A 22,054-nucleotide genomic window follows, 5' to 3' on the forward strand; every position below is an offset into this window, starting at 1 on the left:
TTTTGCCTTCTTGATTGTTTGTATTTATCGCTCTGTTAAAGAATGCGCTTGTGTGCAGGCATGAAATGTTTCTTTACAAAGTAACATCGCCATCTATTGGCACACATAATGCACATTTTTTGTCATCTTCGCAGATTCATTTAAACGCGAATCTTTTTGACATGTGTACGTGAATTTTTTTTTAAATGCAAAGGAAAACTTTTCGATTTTTACTACATTGTTGATGTACACAAAGCCTTAAGGTGTGTTCGACTTCATGCGGCACTGCACAGACCGATCGGCGGCTGACTTAAAGCAGGGCATGCCGGTTAGTAACTTTGTCCGACTTGAGCTGGCGCTGCGGGCATGTGAATGTGTCATATGGTTTTTAAGTACAGCGAGAGCGTTTCGAGAGTAGCCAACTGGCTCAGCCTGTAGTGATCTTCGTGATTGGTCGCCTCACTGATGACAAGGATCACGTGCGTTTCTTGAAACACACCTTTTGACATGACCTTACCAGGTCGATTTTTAAGATATCAAGGTTATTTTTCACACACGACTTGGGTGATTTTATGTACAAGACTGTAAATCTGACTTTTAAACAGTAAAAATTACTTTAGCTGGGTATTTTTAGACAGTGTAGCAAATAGGCTCTATCCTGCGCAGCAGACAACACTGAAAAAAATTATTCATTTAATTTACTCCATTTTTTTAAGGTAAGTGGTTGCAATCAATTTATTTAAGCTACATTTAAACAAAAGTTTTTTTTAATGTAGCTTAAATAAATTGATTGCAACTACTTACCTCAAAAAATTTAGTAAATTGAATTAACCTTATTTTTCAGTGAAGGGCAATGATCACCATAATGTTGTAGTGGTCCAGTGTTACCAGCATGAGCCAACCTGCTCGTGTTAACCAGCCCAGACTCCTTCCCCTTGGGTTTGCAGTATGGGGATTCTAGCAAACTTTGGAGCACAATATGTGCTTTGTTCAAATCAAAAGTGCAAATGGTTGTCCTTGTGAATCGGCGAGGCTGTGTCACCTCTAACAAAGATGCAACAAGATGTCTGTAGCTTTTGTTTGCTGAGATAAGACTTGTGCTAAGTCTCTGTCCCCCTTGAGTCTCCACTGAAGCGTTGTGTTTCCTGCAGGCTCTGCAGTACTTTTTTGTCTCTGGACTCCCATGACACAGCGCTCCCTGCGTTTCTTCCTCTCCTCACGGCAGAAGCTTTAATCCTATGCAGTGTGCACTAACCGTGACCTGGGCGACTGTCGTCATCTGCCATGTGTAACGAGAAGCCAAGATTGTGCTGTCTTTGATCTGAATGTGTTCCAGTCTTGCAGCATGCTACCTGCAGTAAGGCAGGGGATTTGGTGTTGTGTATCTATGGATCACTTGCTCACCTTTCCTGACACCCCCCAACACTTCAACAACTTCAAAATACTAAATGTTCTTCCATGCACTGGTCACTATTCTGTTTGACTTTTCTATATGTTTAGCTTGTCTCGTACCTTTAATCATCTAATTTTATGTTCTCACTAACATTACATTACATTTATGCATTTGGCAGACACTTTTATCTGAAATGACTTACATTGCATTCAATTCATAAACTTATTTATCAGAATGTGTGTTTCATGTGACTCGAACCCATAACGCGGTGCTCTACCAATTGAGCTACATCTTTCATTTGATTCTCATCTTGTTCTGATGTTTCATCTCATTTCATTTGTTGCCCTGCATATTTCTGCTCTTCTTGTTCTCTTCTCTCCCAGTTTCGGTTTCTTCTCTATGACGTATCTGTTTTCATGTGGTTTCATGCACTATAACTCTTCTCCCTCCTTACACCATCATGATGGTCCCTCGAGCCAGTGATGGTGACAAAGTCATAGGCTGTAATACTGACAGCAACAACTGTGGGGACATCTCTATTAACCTTCACCTGATATACTGCATGTGCAGACAGACAACACTGCGGACCTTTTCTCACCCGCTTTCACGCCACCTCAGAAGTGTCCCTCATGGGATCTGAAGCACAATAGCTGCTGGGATTAGCTCTCCTAAGCATTAGCTTTTGCTGAATTGAATTATTTAGCCTGGAAATTGGCAGAATTTCCTGACCGCTTGTTAATGAGCCTGACGTTATTGTTTTACTTTCTATGGGCATCATTAGGTTTCGACAGGGGAACTGAACACAGCAAGAGCTCATATCAATAATTTAACCTTAACACTTTGTCTTTTCCTTTGCAGGAATTCTCTCTTCTGCGGCTGGACGATTTAGCCGATCAGCGGGTGAATGTCTTGGGCTTTTCTGTCTTCAACCGGACACATCCCTTCTTTCAGGACTTTGTCCTTAGCCTCAATAGATCCTGGCAGGAGAACTGTGATCACGCCCCTTTTGCAGGGACGCCAGTAAGACACTGCTAAATTTGAATACATCTCTATTGTGTCAAAGCAGTCAGGGCACCTTTACCTGGTTATTGGCATAGATGTAAAAACCTAGATGCTGTGCTTTCTTACAGTGATGCATGATTCCAATGCATGATAAATGTATTGATGTAACAGTAAAATGAGTCATAAAATGACAGATAGATTTAACAGAGAGCTCCAAAAAATGTTTTTTTTTTTAGATTCCTGTAAGCCTATTATAACATAATGGTGACTGATTTGGGATGGAGACTGAATAAAAGAGGCCCACAACAAGGTTATAATCCACATGAATCAAGATTCATTGTATAAATCACAGAATACAGATTACATTTAACCACTGTGAAACCGTATCAGCACATAATATGGAATGATACATTGTTTATACAGTTATAAAAGTAGTTTGCTGCTTTTATATGCCATTTCATATGAAGCAAATTCATAAAATTGAAATAACTATATTTACTTATATTAAATATTTAGTGAAGTACATACTGTGTATTATAGTAACTAAACAAGCTGTTTTTTTAACCTTAACCTAAACTGTTCACTGTCTCTGAACTGTTGACTACAGGGCATCTTTTGGTTTTTATGTCTATAACTAGATGAGGTAACGTTTATAAACAAAATTCATGTTAGGATGAGACAGCCTAGTCTAAAAGTTTACTATAAAATAATTGAAAAACCTGTATGTCTGAAGAAATTATTATTTTAGTAGTTATATAAAGTATTGATAGATAGATAACGGTCTCAATATAATAAACGTATTGAAGTATCAACCTTTTTTCTGATGTTAATGTGGGCATCGGCATCTTTGAGCTCCTTTGTGTAAGACTTCCGGTGAGCCAATAAAGCTAATGGTAGTTGTATTGCGAGGGACACGAGTGTGCCGCTTTGACTGGCTTTTTAATATTTATTATGAAATCTAGGAAGACCGGCATAATTTGTGCAGTTAGGGGATGGCATAATAGCTGGTACAAACACAGTAAATCTCTACAAAACATTTGTTTTAACCATACTACACGCACAAGAGCCGAATGTGTTTGTGGTGCATGTGCACCCATTACACACACATCCATCCAGTAAAAGCTTTGATAGAAACTGCCAGTAAACAATAAATACAATAATTGTTTAAAAACAATAGCTGATTTATTTATTCTGCTACTATATATTATTATAAAAATGAGATTACAGTACAGAATTTTAAAATAAGCAAATAATTTCATAAGCTCATGTCTCTACATAGTGCGTAAGAAGCAATGTAATAATATTTTCATAAAACAAAAACAATACTGAATGAAATAGTTTAATATGTTTTTTATGGTTTAATAATCAAATAACTCACTGTGCATTCACACGGGGCGTAAGTGTTAACGCTTCCCATTCACTTTTAATGGGTGACGTCATGCGTTGCCGAACTAAATTGTGAATCTGTTGGCGCTGCGTCAGTGCCGTTGCTCTCAGCAGAAGTTACGTTTAGGGACTGGAGCATGTGCTGCGGCCACTGTGATTGGCTGTTGGCCATGCTTCAGACAAGCCTTCTGTTAAGCGTTAACGCTTACGCCCTGTGTGAATGTACAGTTACAATGTGTTGAATGATAAAGATGCTTCTGACTGTCTGACCGTGTGAAGCTTGATGTGTCGTCATGAAAACTCAAACAATTAAAAATTGCCATTTAAAAAACCTCACACCAGAGGAACAGTTGTGACATTTTAAACCATCGCCTGAAAATGTTAAAAACACAAAGTATATTCCATGTACAAACACTCGACTGACTTTCCAATTGAAGAGATACTGGTATGTCTATGTGCTTTTATATTTGCACATTGTAGACCATTACCACTAAGCAACAACACGAACTGACTCAATATATCTTCATATGATGTATCAGGATACTTCTTAATTTCATCCTCACTGGTTCATAAATGGCAGGTAAAGTAAAAATGTACAATAACTGTTTAAATCATGTTTTATGCGTGCTGCCACTACACTGTTTTCTGGCTATTGAAGCGGACGTCTTACACAAAGAAGGGAAATATGTCATATCACTTTCTTCCGCGTTCTAAAATATGGTGGATACCAAGCATCTAGGGGCCCTATTTTAATGATCTAAGCGTATTGTCTAAAGCGCACAGCGCAACGTCTAAATGGGCGTGTCCGAATTCACTTTTGCTACTTTAACGACGGGAAAAATGGTTTGTGCGCCGAGCGCATGGTCGAAAAGGGTTGGTCCTATTTTTTTAATGAGTAATGGGAGTATTTTGGGCGTAAAGTGCAATAAACCAATAGGAGTCTCAGCTCTCATCCCCTTTAAAAACCTGTTGCGCTGGCGCTATGTTTAATCCCTATTTAGATGATGGACTTTGTAAACTGTAAAACTAAGCGGAGGAAGAAGACAACCAGTTTAAGAATAATGTTAAATAATTGTGTTGTTTTACACTTGTATTGAAATTATTTTTTTATTAAAACCTTTAGAACCCATTTTCTTTTAGTCTGGGAAGTAAAAATAGCAGGCTTTTAATTGCTTTAAATGTATGGCTATCCAAATATCATCAAAAAATGATTTACAAGTAAGAAAAGGTTTGTACTCTAAAAATACTTTAAAAAATAGCATTTAAAAAAAACATTTAAAAACAGATGCATTTGTTTAAAGCAAAGCATTTATTTACTTACCAGGCTGCAGGTGAGGCAGCTCTTTGCGCTTTCTAACGTCTCATAATTAGTCCTCATTTATGTCCAAGAAACTCAATAATAATCTTTTACATTCAATCCTTTAATCTTTCATATTTAAAAGCATTTTTGTGCTGCTGCGCATTCATGTATGTGATAAGCAAACCCACGTTGTCGTCCCGTTTATAGGCGCATATGCGCTCTTTAAATAACAAAAAACATATTGCGCCATTGACTTTAGAGTTTAGACTTTAGACCAGGTTTTTGTTGGTCAATGGCGTAGTCTATTTTAGTTGCCTCAAAATAGCAACGCGCCAACAATGCACCTGAACACACCTCGTTTTCAGACCAGAACACCCATGGGCGCAAAAGGGAGCGCAAATGCATTTGCTATTTAAACAACGTGGCGCTAAACATGAAAATTATAATTGCGCAGGGTGGAAACTAGCAAAAGACACTTGCGTCAAGCATTGCGCCGCATTGTGCCGGGTGTAAGATAGAGCCCTAGGTGTTTAGATGTATAGTTATTTTTAGGTAATCAATCTGATTCATCGCGTCCTCACTCTTACCTTGAAACCGGGTCAGCGGCTGTATAATTCATCACACACACACTCTGAGGAATACACACACCCTTCATGTTCACATCAACCCTGTTTTTTCCGTTTGCAAATGAAAACATCTGTATTATGTATTCCCCCTGATCTCACTCCAGTTTGTACTTTATCAAACTGCAATGAGATATAAAAAACATGTGTTTGCTGCTCTAATATACATACAGTGATGAGAGCTGTAATAATGAATTAAAAAGAAAGATATGCTTTTGCATTCCTATTAAAGCTGCACTGAGGATGTTTTAAAAATAAATGGCAGCGCTGTTAGAAAGTGGCTCTGGTTGCATTTCCAATTTAATTAGGTCTAATCTTTAATTAAACAGAGGAAGTTTGTAGTCTTGCAGACAGATGAGAGCGAAAACAGGTCTAAACCCCACAGTGAGAATCAACTCCGTTACACGCCGGCATAGAAATTGAAATGCTTCGCATTCAAGGCATAGCGAAGACAAACCAGCTTAGCCTAACGTCCTTGATGTGCAAGACAGTGGCTGGACGGATATTTAAGCCCTGAACTTCATTAGCTAAGAATGAGAATGGCTGGTGTGTCCAGAGATTAGGGGAACTGGATATCTGTGGTCTTCCTCTGTCTACAACTAACACACACCGCATGATTTTGCATTCCCCTAATAAGTATAGCCAGGACATTTCTCCACATCTGACTAGAATAGATGTGCTGCATGTTTTCTACCACAGACAGCAAAATTTACACAAACAGCTATTTTAGTCACAAACACATTTCAAACTACGGCACAAATACACATCCCACTTACTCTAAGCGGCTGTGTTGTTTCATAATGCATCACAACACATCCTCGTTTCAGAATCCGTTAGCACAAGAGCCATAATGAAAATTGGGGAAGAGGGAAAACTCCACAGCTTTGGATGCAGTAACATCATCTGATGAACGGGTTTTGGGAGGGGTACTGTATGTTCACACCTGTGTGCTTAGTAAACATTTTATTTGAAAGCACAGCAATAATGGGAGTTGGTCATTGTGGGTTCAAACACAAGAACATCAGTGAGGCAATGGATATGGTGTGGGAAATCATAACATACATTTGCTACACAAACCGACAAGATGAAAGCATCTTGGTAGACAGGATTTTATTAAAACATCATTGGATTGCCTTCGTCCTATATACAGTATCTGCAAAGGCAGTCCCCCAGCTAGTTGAATTTTACCGATTTCTGTTTGCTTTGTCTGTGTGTTTACACTCTGTATGTGTGTGCGTTTCAGCTTTCATCCGCATTGCTGTTTGATGCCGTACACACGGTGGTGGCAGCTGTGCAGGAACTGAACCGTAGCCAGAACGTCGGAGCCACTCAGCTCTCCTGCAAGTCCTCCAAGATTTGGGAGCACGGAACGAGTCTCATGAACTACCTGAGGATGGTAAGGAAAACAGCGGGGACCTGCCAATCATCTCGCCTGCAGGCACGCAGCCTCATCCATCATTCGTTTTCTCTCTGCACCGCTGCGGCCCGCGGGCCCTTGTCAGAACTGCTACCTTCAGCAGAATCCCCGAAATGGAGACACTGTGTCTTACCCGGCCATTAAAGATTAACGACCATCAGTTTGTCATTACTGCATCATTCAATGCGTGCTATACAATAATCTATAGCTCACTTCCTCTGCTGCTTTTTGCATTCGTATAGTAAAGGGCTCTCCTGTCCTGACAGCCCTGTGATGCAAAAAACAGCAGGCTTGTGCGGCTGTGATCACACTATACCTGCGAGCATTAACACGGGTTTTGTGTGGATCTCTCCGGATAGGTAGAGTTGGAAGGTCTAACGGGCCACATCGAGTTCAACAGCAAAGGACAGCGCTCGAACTATGCCCTCCGGATCATGCAGAACAGCAGAGATGGCCTAAGGCAGGTAAAGTAACTCTCGGCCTTACCAGCCCATCAGCTAGAGGTAAAACAGACCATTAACTGTGTTTACAAGCATGTGTCTGCTACCAGGAACCTGCTACAGAGGTGTGATGTAAAAATGATAACACTGCAGAAATGCACTGTGGCTCTTAAAGGAGTAATGCACTAAAATAAACTTCTGATCATCCTCATATCATTCCATAAAAATGGTGGTCATTGTTGGCAGATCTGTGGCTTTCCAACGGACTTGGGCTGTGTTTATATTGTTGCTGCAGATTGTTTTTCCACATGTTAAAGTTGGAAGGTTTTTGTTCATCAGCTCTCTATGTTTAGGCATGATGAAATATTTTTTTAAAACTGTCTGTGTTTATGATTATTTTTACACAATGATTTTTCAAAAAAAGAAATAGTGAATGTTAAAGGAAAACACTGCCGTTTTTAAAGTTTTATTATGTTTTTACCTCAACTTAGATGAATTAATATATGCCTATCTTTTTTCAATGCGCATTGTGAATGTGTTAGCATTTAGCCTAGCCCCATTCATTCCTATGGCTCCAAACAGGGATGAATTTAGAAGCCACTAAACCGTTCCATGTTATCCCTATTTAAAGACTGATGTGTAGTTACACGGGTAAGTATGGTGGTACAAAATATTTTTTGAGCGGATAAAAAATGAGAACTATAGACGGTTTCATCGGACGCATGTGATACAAGTCTGGATCCGAACCTTACTTCCGGTTTGGTTTTTTAATGGTCTGACTTGTTGCTAAACTGATCTCTTGAACAAATGCCTCGTCGAAAATAACAAATGTTTTGGTTTCCTATGTAATCTATGTGTTGTTTTTTTTGCTTGTTATATAAATAAACTATGTTTAAAGAACTTTGTTGATATTTATTCTTAGCTGAGTTTACCGGAAGTTACGTGTGGACCGCGACAGCCGCTTGTTTATGTTGTTACTGCTGAAACCGTCTATATTGTATGGCGGAAGAGCACTAAGTTTGCAGCACATTTTTTATCCGCTTAAAAAACGCCACATTTTATTTTGTGCCACCATATGCCGCTTTCCATTGCATAGTACCCCATGGTTTAGTTTAGTTTGGGTCGGGTTAGCTCACATCACTTTGGCATGGTTAGCTTTTCCAGTGGGAGGGAGTATAGGCGTGTCGTTATATTTGCACTGCCTGCTGCCGTATCATACAGGTGAGATGGTTGTTGGAATACTAAACATCCCCATACATTCATTTATTTATCAGTCCACCATAAAATCAAAATTGACCACCACAAAGATGTTTGCACATCGTGTTTATCACTACCTCTGTCTCACATGACAGTTTCTGTACAAACACCATACAAAATCAGTCGACACGCTCCGGTAAGCCTCATTTAAGTTGCATATACACATATAATGTGCATGTGCATTGCGAATGTGCCACTACAAACTGCAAGTCTGGAAAAAACTGGTATGGTGTTCCTGATTCTCAACCTGTGGATGTTTTTCAATGTTAAAAGGAAGTTTGGGAACTTATAACATAGCACAGATGACAACAGGTTTACTCGAGACTGTGCAAGCTAGCATGAAGGTAAAGCTGATCTTTACATTATAGCGATGATGCTGGTAGTGACAATTCTCTCAGACCAATCACGTTTGGTATCAGCTCGGATCGGGTACTACGTACTGCACCCAATGGAAAAGCTCCCAAAAGTAAGATGACCCAACCCAATCTAAACCAAATTGTAGGGTACTATGGAAAAGCGCCAGTACTTACTCGTGTAACTACTCATGTAAAAGTCTTTAAATAGGGAAAACGTGGAAGTGTTTGGTGGCTTCTAAATTCATCCCTGTTTGGATCCTAAGGAATGAATGCGGTTAGGCTAAATGCTAACACATTCACGACGTGCTGTACAAAGATGAAGTGCACGGATTGAAAAAGAGAGGTATGTATTAATTCGTCTAAGTTGAGATAAGAACATAGTAAAATATTGTAAAAAATTTATTGTTTTCCTTTAAATATGTGTTTTAGGTATGGGAATATTTTGAGTTTTGGTGTTTAGGCTAGTGTCATTAGGCTAGCTTTGATTGGCCATTAGGCTGGTTTATATTTGTAGATCTGGCAACCCAGATGGGTAGTTTTTTTTTAAGAATATCTGGTTGTTTTTTCTGTGTAATGAAAGCGAAGGAGTTGAGCTTGGGCTTAAAAATGACAAAGAAGCACCTTAAAATACAGATCGAAACTTAAGTTGGTATTCATTTATTAGCTCCATCATGGTTTTGTTAACTGAATCAACTGATTAATGGAAAAGATATGACTCTGGTGAATCATTTGTTGTGGTATCAGACATGGCTGCTTCTCTTATAAACTCATGAACAACATGCCAAAAAGAGCAGGAACATATGTCATGAATTGCAATTAAAACGTTTACAATTTTTGGAATTTTTCTCAATCAAGCATAAGATAGTTTCAGACAAGTTCACTTTTGTGATGCTTTATTTGTGTTTTTTTGTCATTCTGGCTTTTCATTCTAAATAATCTGGCCAGAATAGTCTCCAAACATTCACTCTGTGTTCCACATAAAGTTTTCATTTTTGGCTGAAGTATTCTTTTGAAAGGAACGTATTGTTTTTCCCCAATCCTCAGTCAGACAGCTCAATCAGAGATGCATGCAGGAAATAAACTGCGGATGTACAGATTTCAAAGTGCTCGGTAGGGACAACCAGACCAATTGTGATGAAATTATTGTTAATTAGCACTGTCGTGGTCCTGTGATTTTATTGGTGGATCCGGGTGTAGATTGCATTGCTGGAGACTTTATCAGGTACGCCATCTGGTGTGGATGGAAAATGGGCAGCGAAGCAAATTTGGCAGAATAAGTGTTAAATTATAAAGAAAGCTTTCAACAGCTGCAGTCCTGCAGAAAGGTGACCTTGTTGTCAAAGTAAAATCGCTATCTTTTTTTACATTCAAATTCATCAATTGCGTGAGTCTCGTCGCTTTGCTCTGGGCTACGTCCAAAGTGTTCGGACTTAAAACAGCCATTTAGGATAAACAGACGTGACAAGGCAGACTTGTGCAAGTGTCGCCTGCTTCTTTGTATATGACAGGAGGAAGAGGAAAAAAAACAGAGGGCTACCGCTGTCAAACAGCAAGCTGGTTTCTGAGTGGCATTGCATTTTTTAAACCCTTTGTGACTGTCACCTTGTGTCATACACATACTTTTCTGTTGCTCTTTTAACCTTTCAAAGTACTGTCAACTTTTTCTCTCACACTGTTCCCATATAGAGAGCTCTGGCAGTTATTGACGCCCGTATGGCGGGTAAACATAACTTTGTTCAATACTGCAGACAGTAGAGATTAAACTGGCAGCTGGTGCTCACTCAACCTTATTAGTTTCACAAAGACATCAGTGTTTCTCAGTAAAACAATTATTTTCCCATGTTTCCATTCTGAATAGTTTTCTTTTCATCATGGTTGTTGCATCATGGTTCTAGTTGCAAGGTATAGCACATGACAGGGCACTAATGCAATTAGATTTTTTACATACTTTTAAATTGATTGTTCAATCTGTGTACCCTCATGACATAAGAGGGAATAAGGAAAAATAGGTGTGCAGTCAAAAGATTGTCATTGATTCATGCGGCACAGTGGAGACCGATCGGCAAATTATGTGAGAGTTTCTCAAAACGGTCTCGCGTTACTTTAATGTCATTCTTTTTTAGCCCGTCATGTGTGTGGCTTGTCGTGTCAAAATATGTTGTACCTGTTGCAGAAGCTTCACATGGGTTTATGATAAAAGAGACCCTCACGTTTGCCAGATACTCGCTTAATCTCATGTAATCAGAGTATTTTGTGAACGTGAGCGTTTTTTTTTATCATAAACCCTTTTGACGCGTGTGCAGCAGGGACACATATTTTGACATGATGCATGATCAACATAGGTTCACATGATGCAACAAACACATATTTTGAATTCGCACCCCTTGAAGAAAAGTCACAGGCTGCCAATGGTCATTCGCTGATCTGTCGAAAAGACTTAAAAAGGCTCCAGTGTGGGATGAGCTTAAAACCTTCACAGGAAGTCATCTGTCTGAGGTAGACAAAAAATTGACAGTCTGCATCAGTTTGTCTTGATATGCTTTTAGTGTGGTGCTGAACATGTGTAGAGACGCATGTACATTCTCTATTTATCTCTTCTCCTTATTAATGAATAAATACTTATTCTAGCTTATACTGTATGCTCACCCTGTAAGTTAATGATTGAAAATAAAAATGTGACCAAAAAAAGCAATTAAATATCTTATTATCATTCAAATCTGCAATTTAAAATTGCTGGTTGTAATTGATTACGACAGATTTTTCACGTTCCTTTCTGTAAAAGTGATGGACAATGTCTTACGCATCCTCTCATTTGTGTGCTTTGTGGGGTTTGGCAGCATTACTGTGCTAGGCTAAAGGGATTAAATCCTGCAGGCGCCCCTTTGTCCCTTTGTAGTGTACTTTGAATGCAGATGTTCTTATGCACAATAAACTAGGATAATTGAAGGAATTGTAACATCCAAAAATTACCACATCCCCTTAATTTTTGGCAGTCTTGTCCTGTAATGAGCCAAGAACCTTTTCATTTTTCACACTGGACATGGAAGGTCAAGGCAAGTGCAATGCATTATGGGTCATCCAAGTATTCTTTGCATAAAGACATTTTTGCACCCTACAGATTTTTTTGCATGATATTCAAGGCATTCATGGAAGCATTTTACTATAATTATCTTAATATATCTAAAGCAGGGATGGGCAATTGGCGGCCCGACGGCCGCACACGGCCTGGGGTAAATTTTAATACGGCCCGCAGGACCATATTATACTTAATTAAATACTTTTAAAATGTTGATTTTGTATTAGGACGTAAATACTCCCAACCAGGAGGGGGCGCTAGGTTCCGTGGATCGTCACACCAAGCATAATCCTGTGTGTAAAGTAGAGGTCTTCACGGGTCCGAAAACCCAAGGTCCGAACCAAGAACCAATCAGGTTTGGGTCTAAAAGTTTCACGCGTGCCTCGGACACGGGTCGGGAACAATAATCGGGTCTCGGGTTATTTAAAATGAATGTGTTTTTGCCAAACGGACTCGAGAAGCCCTGAACTCGCTTGTTTGTGTGTGTGTGTGTGTGTGTGTGTGTGTGTGTGTGTGTGTGTGTGTGTGTGTGTGTGTGTGTGTGTGTGTGTGTGTGTGTGTGTGTGTGTGTCAATGTCCTTTTCAGACCTTACTCTGTTTACCAAGAGCGCTTGCGACATTGTGTGGCTGGTTAATTTCCATTGAGACTGACATGTCAGATATTTTTAAATGCTGGCCCTCATCATTATTAAAGTTGCCCGTACCTGATCTAAAGTATATAGTCTGTAGGTGGTGCATACTTTGCAATTATTTTGTCTGCGCAGATGATCTACTACAGGGATGGGCAACTGGCGGCCCGAGGGCCGTACACGGCCCGGGGTAAATTCTAATACGGCCCGCTGGACCATATTATACCCAGATAGCAAAAAATATCTGCATGGCTTCTTTATGCCGCCAGCCCCAAGCTGTCGGCTATAGGTGCGTCCCGCTGGCGGGGAATACGTCACTCCCATTTGTTGCGAGATGCCGCCAGCATGCAGCCGGCGGACCAACTGCTTAATTTATGCAAAAGCGGCTGCCGCCGGCGGTAAAATTTTTTTAGATATATTTTAGGGAGGTCCATATTTACCTGTTGCGATTACGCCCTTATGACGCTTACTGCCTCCAGAGCACTGCCGGTGGTCCGCCGACTCATTGCTATCTGGGTACATAATCAAATACTTTTAAAATTATGATTTTTGTATTAGGACGTAAATACTCCCAACCAGGAGGGGGCGCTAAGTCCCGCGGATCCTCACAGTAAGCATATTCCCGTGTTTGGGCTTATGTGAAGAAGAGGTCTTTACGGAGTCCGAAAACCCGAGGTCCGACCCAAGACCTGATCAGGTTCGGGTCTAAAAGTTTCACGCATGCCTCGGACACGGGTCGGGTACAATAATCGGGTCTCGGGTTATTTAAAATGAATGTGTTTTTGCCGAATGGACCCGAGAAGCCCTGAACTCTCGCATGTGTGTGTCGATGTCCTTTTCAAACCTCTCCTCTTTTTGCAAGAGCGCTTGCGACATTGTGTGGCTGGCGATAGGTTAATTTTTCGTTCAGACAGACATGTCAGATATTTTTAAATGTAAATTTTAGCGGTTACCTTGGTGTCATTGTCATATAAACAAATGGAGCAGCTCGCCAAATTTGTTGCGAGGCCACCCGGGCTGCAGACTGCACACACGTCAGTTTACATTCGGGTCCAGTCGGGTTAAAACCAATGCCACTGGTTTGGGTGACAGGTCGTACTCGGGCCAGAATTGCTCTCAGATTTGAAAGGTAAAATACATTGTTATTAAATTTTTTTATATATATTTTGTTTAAATTTATGTGTTATTTATTTCAAATAATTTTGTGGCAGGATGAGAAACTCCTCTATACTAATTTAAAAGTGCCTTGCTTGTTACAGATGTTAAAGCAATGCAGTTAAGAAGTTTTATCTGAAATGCTTGTCCACTGAAAATAAAGTTATGATTTAGAATTAGCATAATTGCTAAGTTTTATAGTTAAAATCTTTAAAGACATGTTAATTGTATATTGTGGTTTCTTAAGAAAGGAAATTAAGAATGATGTAAATTGTGCGTGTGGTTCTGGCCCCCTTGGTATAAAGGAGAAAAATGCTGGCCCTCTGCATTATCAAAGTTGCCCATCCCTGATCTACTACAATTGCCAAAATGTGTAGTGCACATTGTAATGTAATACACTTGACCCTATGCTAAAGTTTAGTATTTACTGCACAGTATTCCATAAGTAGAAATCTTGTATTTTCATTCCCAAACCCCATGTTCCCACACCACTGTCACAAGGACACTGTGGACAGACAATCAGATCTGATGCAGACATTTGTGTCGCTGTCGCTTGTCCCAATGCTTATATTATATTTCTGCTGCTGTAATAGGCATGAATTACATTTTAAAATCCATGTGACATTAGATTTAAAGTGTGTTTTGTGTGTATGATAGTATATGTGGTGAATAGATTGAAGTATTAGGAGCAGAATACTTCCACTACTTTCTGCATCAGATACAGTAGCTAACAGAAGTAGATGGATGGCCTTGGCAACAGGATCCATACAAATACCAACAAAGCCATGTTTTCACACAGTCACAGACATCAACAAATACTCTTACTTTTCCCTTGACGCTTGGGGATATGAATCATCTTAGAGATGTTGGAGAAACAGAAATGATAGAGATTTGTAGCTTACATAGAGCGCAGTACAGCATTGAGAGGCTTAATACAGTAAGTACTTGGCAAAGGTGATTTTGGCCTGTAGGTATTGGGCACATTGGTCCACATGTGTACATACTTTTCCTTTCTGGAGGTTTATATGTACAGTAGTTGGGGAGGGGGGTGCACATATATTGCTGGCATGTGGAAATTGAATTTCTCTGGCAAGCGTCTTGCATATTGTACAGCATACACTCAACCTGCACTGCATATCTTACTCAGTCGAGTAATGTATATCAAACCTGCATTGCTTAAGAAAGATAGATTTACGGCTTAACATGCACAAATCAATAAACTAAAGCCCCGTTTAGATGGGACCAGTTTTTAGTGAGATGAATTTGTAAATTACCTAAAAAAAACTTGCACTTTGTGAATTTAATCCAATCCCGGTTTACAGGGTTCCCACGGGTCCTTAAAATCCTTGAAAGTTTGTGAATTTGGGTAAAAAAAATCAAGGCCCTGGGAAGTTTTTGAAAATATACATGCATAGATACAGGTCATTGAAAGTGTTTGAATCTATTTCATTCAAAAAGTTTTCTGGAAAAAAATCCATATTATTCCCTGTGTAGTGTAGGATAATATCATAACAATTATAGACTTTTTAAGGACACATGCTAAACTATTGGCTTTAAATTGCATAGTTGTGTTTGACACATGAAAACGTCTCAGGTTACGTATGTAACTTTTGTTCCCTGAGAAGGGAATGAGACGCTGCGTCTCCCATGCCATACTTCCTGCGTCCATGTAACACCGTCTTTGGCAATATTTCAGATAGCGATATACTTCCTGGCTCCTGCGTCACCCTGTCTTTTTAGTTAAGCCTCACCATTGGTTAAATTTGATATAAACATTTAGACGCACTTACCCTAGGAGGCGTCCCCAAAGTCTCGTCTAGTTTTTGCCACACAACTTTGTTAAAAAAAATTACAGAGCATAGCTTGGTAAGATAAAATTTGCTGGTTTACATACTGCTGGCATCTTATGAGCAAAGAAACTTAAATCAATACACATACGGGTGATTCTCACGAAAACTTGGTTTTAAAAATGTCAAGCATGAAAATGTAAAATTTGCTTAAATTTACTTTTTTTCCCACCAGACACTGAAAAACAAAGTCTGGAGTAAATGGGAACATTAATTTAAAAACTTTTACTTGTCATTTAACACTTTTTGTAACATAACTTAAAAAATTAGTCCTAAAAAATCTCATTATCGCAACAGTCAGAAAACATCAACACTGACATATTTTCAAAATGACATGACAAACCTGAAAGAACATAATTTGGAGATTCTGCACATGCATTTAAAATCAAAGTATTATGCTTCCATTAATTAAATTAACATTTAATAAGCATCTGTTGCGGTAATGATAATCAAAATGTCGTGTAAGCATTCTGACAAGACAATATTTCAAATTAACTGTAAAAAAAATGATCTTACCTGGTAGCCATCTTGAAGTAACTGGTCCATGTGCTTGGTCACTCAAAATCAAACTATATTAAAATTCTGTATGTGTGCTTAAACTGTTCTCAAAAAGTGTTGCGGAGGATGAGAACATCAGGCATGGACACATCATTTTCCTAATTTTTCTTCATTATTATTATACATGAATATTCAGTAAATATTTTTTCTGTCATCTAAAGTAGTCTTGCAAAACATCCATTTATTTTTTTTCATAATATTTTTGTGTTAATTTGATTAAATTACAACATAACGCATGTTCAAACACAGCCGGACACATTGCGGTAATGAGAATTTCAGCAGAAAATTAGATAAAATTTACAATTATAAATTCTTATGTTGAAATCACACATTGTGCAAGGTAGAACACAGTATTGTGTTAATTCTGATGCTTTTTAATGTTACTATATTACACATTTTAAAGCTAAGATCATTAGTGCTGTGGTGTTTCAATGGTTTCGTGAGAATCACCCGTACAGTTTAGAAACCCTAATCCCATTCAGATCACTTTATGAAATCACAGACATCCAGTTTTCATTTGTATCTCAAGCATTGTAGTAAATGAATCCTGTCTGAATAGTTTTTAGGTGTGTGCTGTGCTCACGTTGCTGTTTAATTCACACACTGTCGATCTAAAAGATATATTTGAGAAAGCTGTATGCAAATGCATGGGAGGTGATATACTTCAAGACTTTTCCAAAGTATTAATTACTTTTGTGCAATTCGGGCAATAACCTATCACATGTGTAAATGTGACTAATCTTTAAAGGTCGTGAAAATTGTATGGTGAATGTCATAGAAAATGATCAGTCCCGAAAATGATCATCTAGGAAGCACTCTGTGAGTTCAGACCCTGCATAATTGTGTTTTATTACTACTAGTAGAAGTGTACAGATGTATTGTTCTAAAAGTGACAGAATCCTGTTTTATATATACATACTGTATAGTATGCAATTGCCTTCAGCATGTTATACTGTAAGCCATAACTATTAGGAAGGTCACCTCAGCCTTGCCATTTTCAGCAGGTCTGATCTTCCCAACGGCTTTCCCTGTGCAATGGTGTGGATCGATCTGCCATGTCCTCTCCCACTGCTCTGCCTGAAGCTCCACCAGTCATCTCCATAAACAGAGCCCATTAAACACAGCAGCACCTTATGCTCGATCAGCCTAGCAGCCTCCGACCGGCATTCTCACCCACGCTTTTCCTCTCTCTACTAAACAAGCAATAAAAAGAATGTTCTGACTGGTAAATATTTTCTAGAGAATGTGCTTTAATTCAGGTCACCCTGCGTTTATGTTTTACTGGACGGGGTAATGAGCGATTTCAAACAGGCTAATAAAGAGTAGTACACTGCATGCACAGGCCGATGTGTCCTCTACTGGCGTGTACTGGAAACAATGACTCTTCTGAATGGATAATATAATTCAGCTAGATCAGGGCTCAGTGGGATGATCTAGAACGGGATGCTTATGATGGGGTACCTTTTATTTCTTAAATTGACTGCACTCCAACCAAGGACATGGAAGAGGGAGATGAGGGGAGAGAGTTTTTTCCGTTCTGAGGTGCAGAGATGATGTGGCATGATCCCATTGACTTTGTTCTGATCTCTAAGCCAGATAGTGTAGCCGCTGTGTCTCAGGAGTGCACTGAGTGCAAATGCCCTTCAGGAGGCGTGAGAAGGGAGGCTGGTTTGTTTGGGCACACCGCCAGCCTGTTCGCCCTTAGAGCAGTAATGCAGTGAAAACTGTTTGCAGTCTTAAGATTTCTGTTGTTTTATATAACTATAATAAAATATTTAAAGCATTTTAGGATTTAAAAGGGAAAATTTGTAAAAAAAAAAGAAATTATTTTTATTGAATTACTTCATGGGCAGTATTTTTGTCTTGCTTTTCAGTAAAAATAACTATACATTACTAAAACAAGTTTTTTACATTGCCAAAAAAAATGTGCTTTTTTTCATGCATTAAACATACATTTGTTTTTGCAGTAATAAAATAAACTTGATAAATTGGTAGCATTTTATTTTACAGTACGTGTACTTAACTTGTGCATATAATATGGTAAATACATTTGTACTTACAGACAAATGTGTGGTACTTACTTTTGAGTATCTACATGGTAATTAAATAGTGTCATTACTGTACTTACCAGTGGAACATACTTGATATGTATTATGTAACTCTAAATAAGTGCTGGGTAATACCAGATACATACTTATAGTGTAGGTATACTGTAACTAACAAGAAACACTATTGTACTTACAAATGAGTGTACAATATAAGTATTTAGTACTTACAGGCAAGTGTGGGTTAAAGAAAGGTACTTATAGTGTATGTATACTGTGACTAACGAGAAACACTACTGTACTTACAAATAAATGTACAATGTAAGTATTTAGTACTTACAGGCAAGTGTGGGTTAATGAAAGGTACCTATAGTGCAGTAATTCTCAAAGTGTGGTCCGCGGACCACTAGTGGTCCGCCAAACCCCCCCAGTGGTCCGCCAAAAGATGATCTTTTATACACTCGTCACTTATTTAAGTAGATTTTTAATGCACTTGCAAAACTCTGATATCAGTTCTTGCATTTTGTTTTAATAACATAAAAATGGATTGGTGGCTAAACCAAAGAGGATTCAAAAGAAAAGATTAAGCGTCAACTGAAAGCAGCTAAAATCCACATATCTATTAGTTTTGTAATCTACTTGTTTTTGTGTCATGTGTAAAATCCCTGTAAATACAGTGATTTTGGACATTAAGGGGAACATTTTATTGTTACCATAGTTACAACCTATATATACCCACCACCTCAGTTTTAAACTAATGGCTCTTTGGAATGACATTAAGTGGGACCTAGGCTGTTACAGTACGTTTAATTGCAGTTTTTTTTTCACATGTGCAGTTTGTTGTTCATATTAAGCTGCAACTCATTTCACATTTACTTTTTCAAATGAAATAAAATTCATATAATAATTTCTTAACATAGCATTGCATTTGTGTTTAAAAAATTAGTTTTTGACTTTAAACAGTTGCATATTAAACTTAAATTTAGCTTATCCTTCCTATTTTGTTGTTTTTTGGGGGGCGTGTTAGAGTTGGATTCTGTTAGGTGGTCCTCAGAAAAATATTGGAAGATGAAGTGGTCCTTGGGCAGAAAAAGTTTGAGAAACACTGCTATAGTGTATGTATACTGTAACTAACAAGAAACACTACTGTACTTACAAATGAATGTACAATATAAGTATTTAGTACTTACAGGTAAGTGTGTGTTAATGACAGGTACTTAGAGTGTAGGTATACTGTAACTAACAAGAACACTACTGTACTTACAAATGAATGTACAATATAAGTATTTAGTACTTACAGGCAAGTGTGGGTTAATGACAGGTACTTATATAGTGTATGTATACTGTATCTAACAAGAAACACTACTGTACTTACAAATTGTATATACTTGGCAAATATGTAGTAGCCTACTTACAGGCCAGTGTAAGTTAATGACAGGTACTTATAGTGTACGTATATGATAGCTAATAACAAACACTACTGTACTTACAAATTGTATATACACTGTAAATGTGTGGTACATGCAGGCAAGTGTAAGTTAATGAAAGGCACTTATAGTGTAGTACATGAAAACAAAATAACAAACATTACTGACGTGCAATTTTTGTACTTAGTATCTTTGTCCTTTACTGTACCCTTTAAACCCAAGCATTGAATATTGTTCACAGTAACTACTGGGTACAGTCAGTAGTACATCCATCCATAGTAAATACAGGACTGTAAAATAAAGTGCTGCATTTTACACAGTTATTACACAGCACCTACAGTACCACTTAACATATAGCATAGTATACATATGCCACTGTGAGGCAACCCCAACCATTGAATATCGTACACATTAACTACTGGGTAAATTCACTAGTACACAGTAACTGCATGGAAACAGGACTATAAAATAAAGTGGTGCATTTCACACAGTTATTACATATGACTTACCACTATGAATTTAGAAACAGCAGTGACATACTGTAAAAGTGGATTGAACATTCACAATCATTTTTAACAATAAACAGCCATAACCTGAAAACAAATGATGATGACAAAAATTGAAGTGGGAATGTTCAATCCACTTTAACAGTATGTCATTGCTGTTTCTAAATTCATAATTTGTTATGTAACAACAGCACACTTTTTTCAGTCTATTTTTTTAGCTTCATACACTAGTTATAATAATGTTGTCTTAGTACTGATGCAAATAAAAGAAAAAAATCTTCAAGAAATAAAGAGGTAAATGTTTTGCTGCACTTTAAAATTAATGTATTATGACTCTTACCATTATGACTCTTACAACAATGCATCTTATATATAGTGGCATGTGTATATATGCTATATCTTAGGTGGTAGGTCCTGTGTGATAAATGTGTAAAATGCAACACTTTATTTTACAGTACTGTTTCCATGCAGTTACTATGGACGTACTAGTGAATGTACTCAGTAGTAAATGCGTAAAAATTCAATGCTTGGGTGTAAAGGGTACAACAAAGGACAAAGATACTTACTACAAAAAATGCATATCAGCAATGTTTGTTAACTATAAGTGCCTTTCATTAACTTAAACTTGCCTGCATGTACCACACACTGTGTACACTGTAAGATCTATATAAATTACAGTATTACTGGGTATTACTGGCAACTAGCTGCCAGTAACTTACTGTAGATTTTACATTTATGTTATTTACTGGCAACAGTTTATTCAAAGTTAAATGAACATGAAACATTTTCAGTCTTTACCTTCTACAGTAAGTTACTGGCAACCAGCTGCATAATTACAGCAATTTTTTACAGTGTACAATTAGTGAGTACAGTAGTGTTTGTTATTAGCTACACTCTAAAAATAGCTGGGTTATTTTTGACCCATAATGGGAAAATATTGGACAGAACACACCGCTGGGTTAAAATTGACCCAATGCTGGGTTGTTTTAACCCAACTGCCGGGTTATAATAGTGGTTGCATGACAACAACCCAACATTGGGTTCTGTCCAATATTTAACCATTATGGGTCATAGCATATACGTACACTATAAGTACCTGTCATTAACTTACCTGTACGTACTACCCACTTACCATGTACATACAGTTTGTAAGTACAGCAATGTTTTTAGTTAGTTACAGTATACATAAACTATTAGAATACCTTTTATTAACCCACACTTGCCTGTAAGTACTAAATACGTATATTGTACATTAATTTGTAAGTACAGTAGTGTTTCTTGTTAGTTACAGTATACCTACACTATAAGTTTGTATCTGGTATTACCCAGTACTTATCTAGAGTAACATAATTACTATCAAGTATGTACCATACAGTAACTTCGCTAGCACTGTTGCCTCACAAGCAAGAAGGTCCCTGGTTAGGCTGAGTTTTCTCCAACAGTCCAAAGACATGCAGGATGGGTGAATTGGAGATGCCAAATTGATCTTCCCTACTCTATACAGCTATATACAACACTGACACCTATAGTCGCTTATGTTATAGAATTTAATACTTAAACTTTTCCCCTTCTTGTTACAATCTCTCAACCATGTTCCTATGTGTATATTTATTTAGAATTGTTCCAAATTACAAACTACAACCAACACCAACATTTCA

At 38.1% G+C, this 22,054-nt stretch overlaps 1 protein-coding gene across 4 annotated transcripts in view; it reads left to right on the top strand.

The window, feature by feature from the left end:
* The window catches only part of grik4 (glutamate receptor, ionotropic, kainate 4), a 548,585-nt gene that overhangs the window by 429,343 nt on the left and 97,188 nt on the right, over nt 1-22,054 (top strand). For all 4 annotated transcript variants that reach the window (XM_055196455.2, XM_055196452.2, XM_055196453.2 and 1 more), the window contains 3 exons: nt 2,231-2,392; nt 6,927-7,079; nt 7,460-7,564. In XM_055196455.2, the coding sequence (XP_055052430.1) occupies nt 2,231-2,392; nt 6,927-7,079; nt 7,460-7,564 (420 nt within the window). The remainder of the gene's footprint in view (nt 1-2,230; nt 2,393-6,926; nt 7,080-7,459; nt 7,565-22,054) is intronic.

Source organism: Misgurnus anguillicaudatus, chromosome 24 (assembly GCF_027580225.2).
Source record: "Misgurnus anguillicaudatus chromosome 24, ASM2758022v2, whole genome shotgun sequence".
In the NCBI taxonomy this organism is placed as follows: domain Eukaryota; kingdom Metazoa; phylum Chordata; class Actinopteri; order Cypriniformes; family Cobitidae; genus Misgurnus; species Misgurnus anguillicaudatus.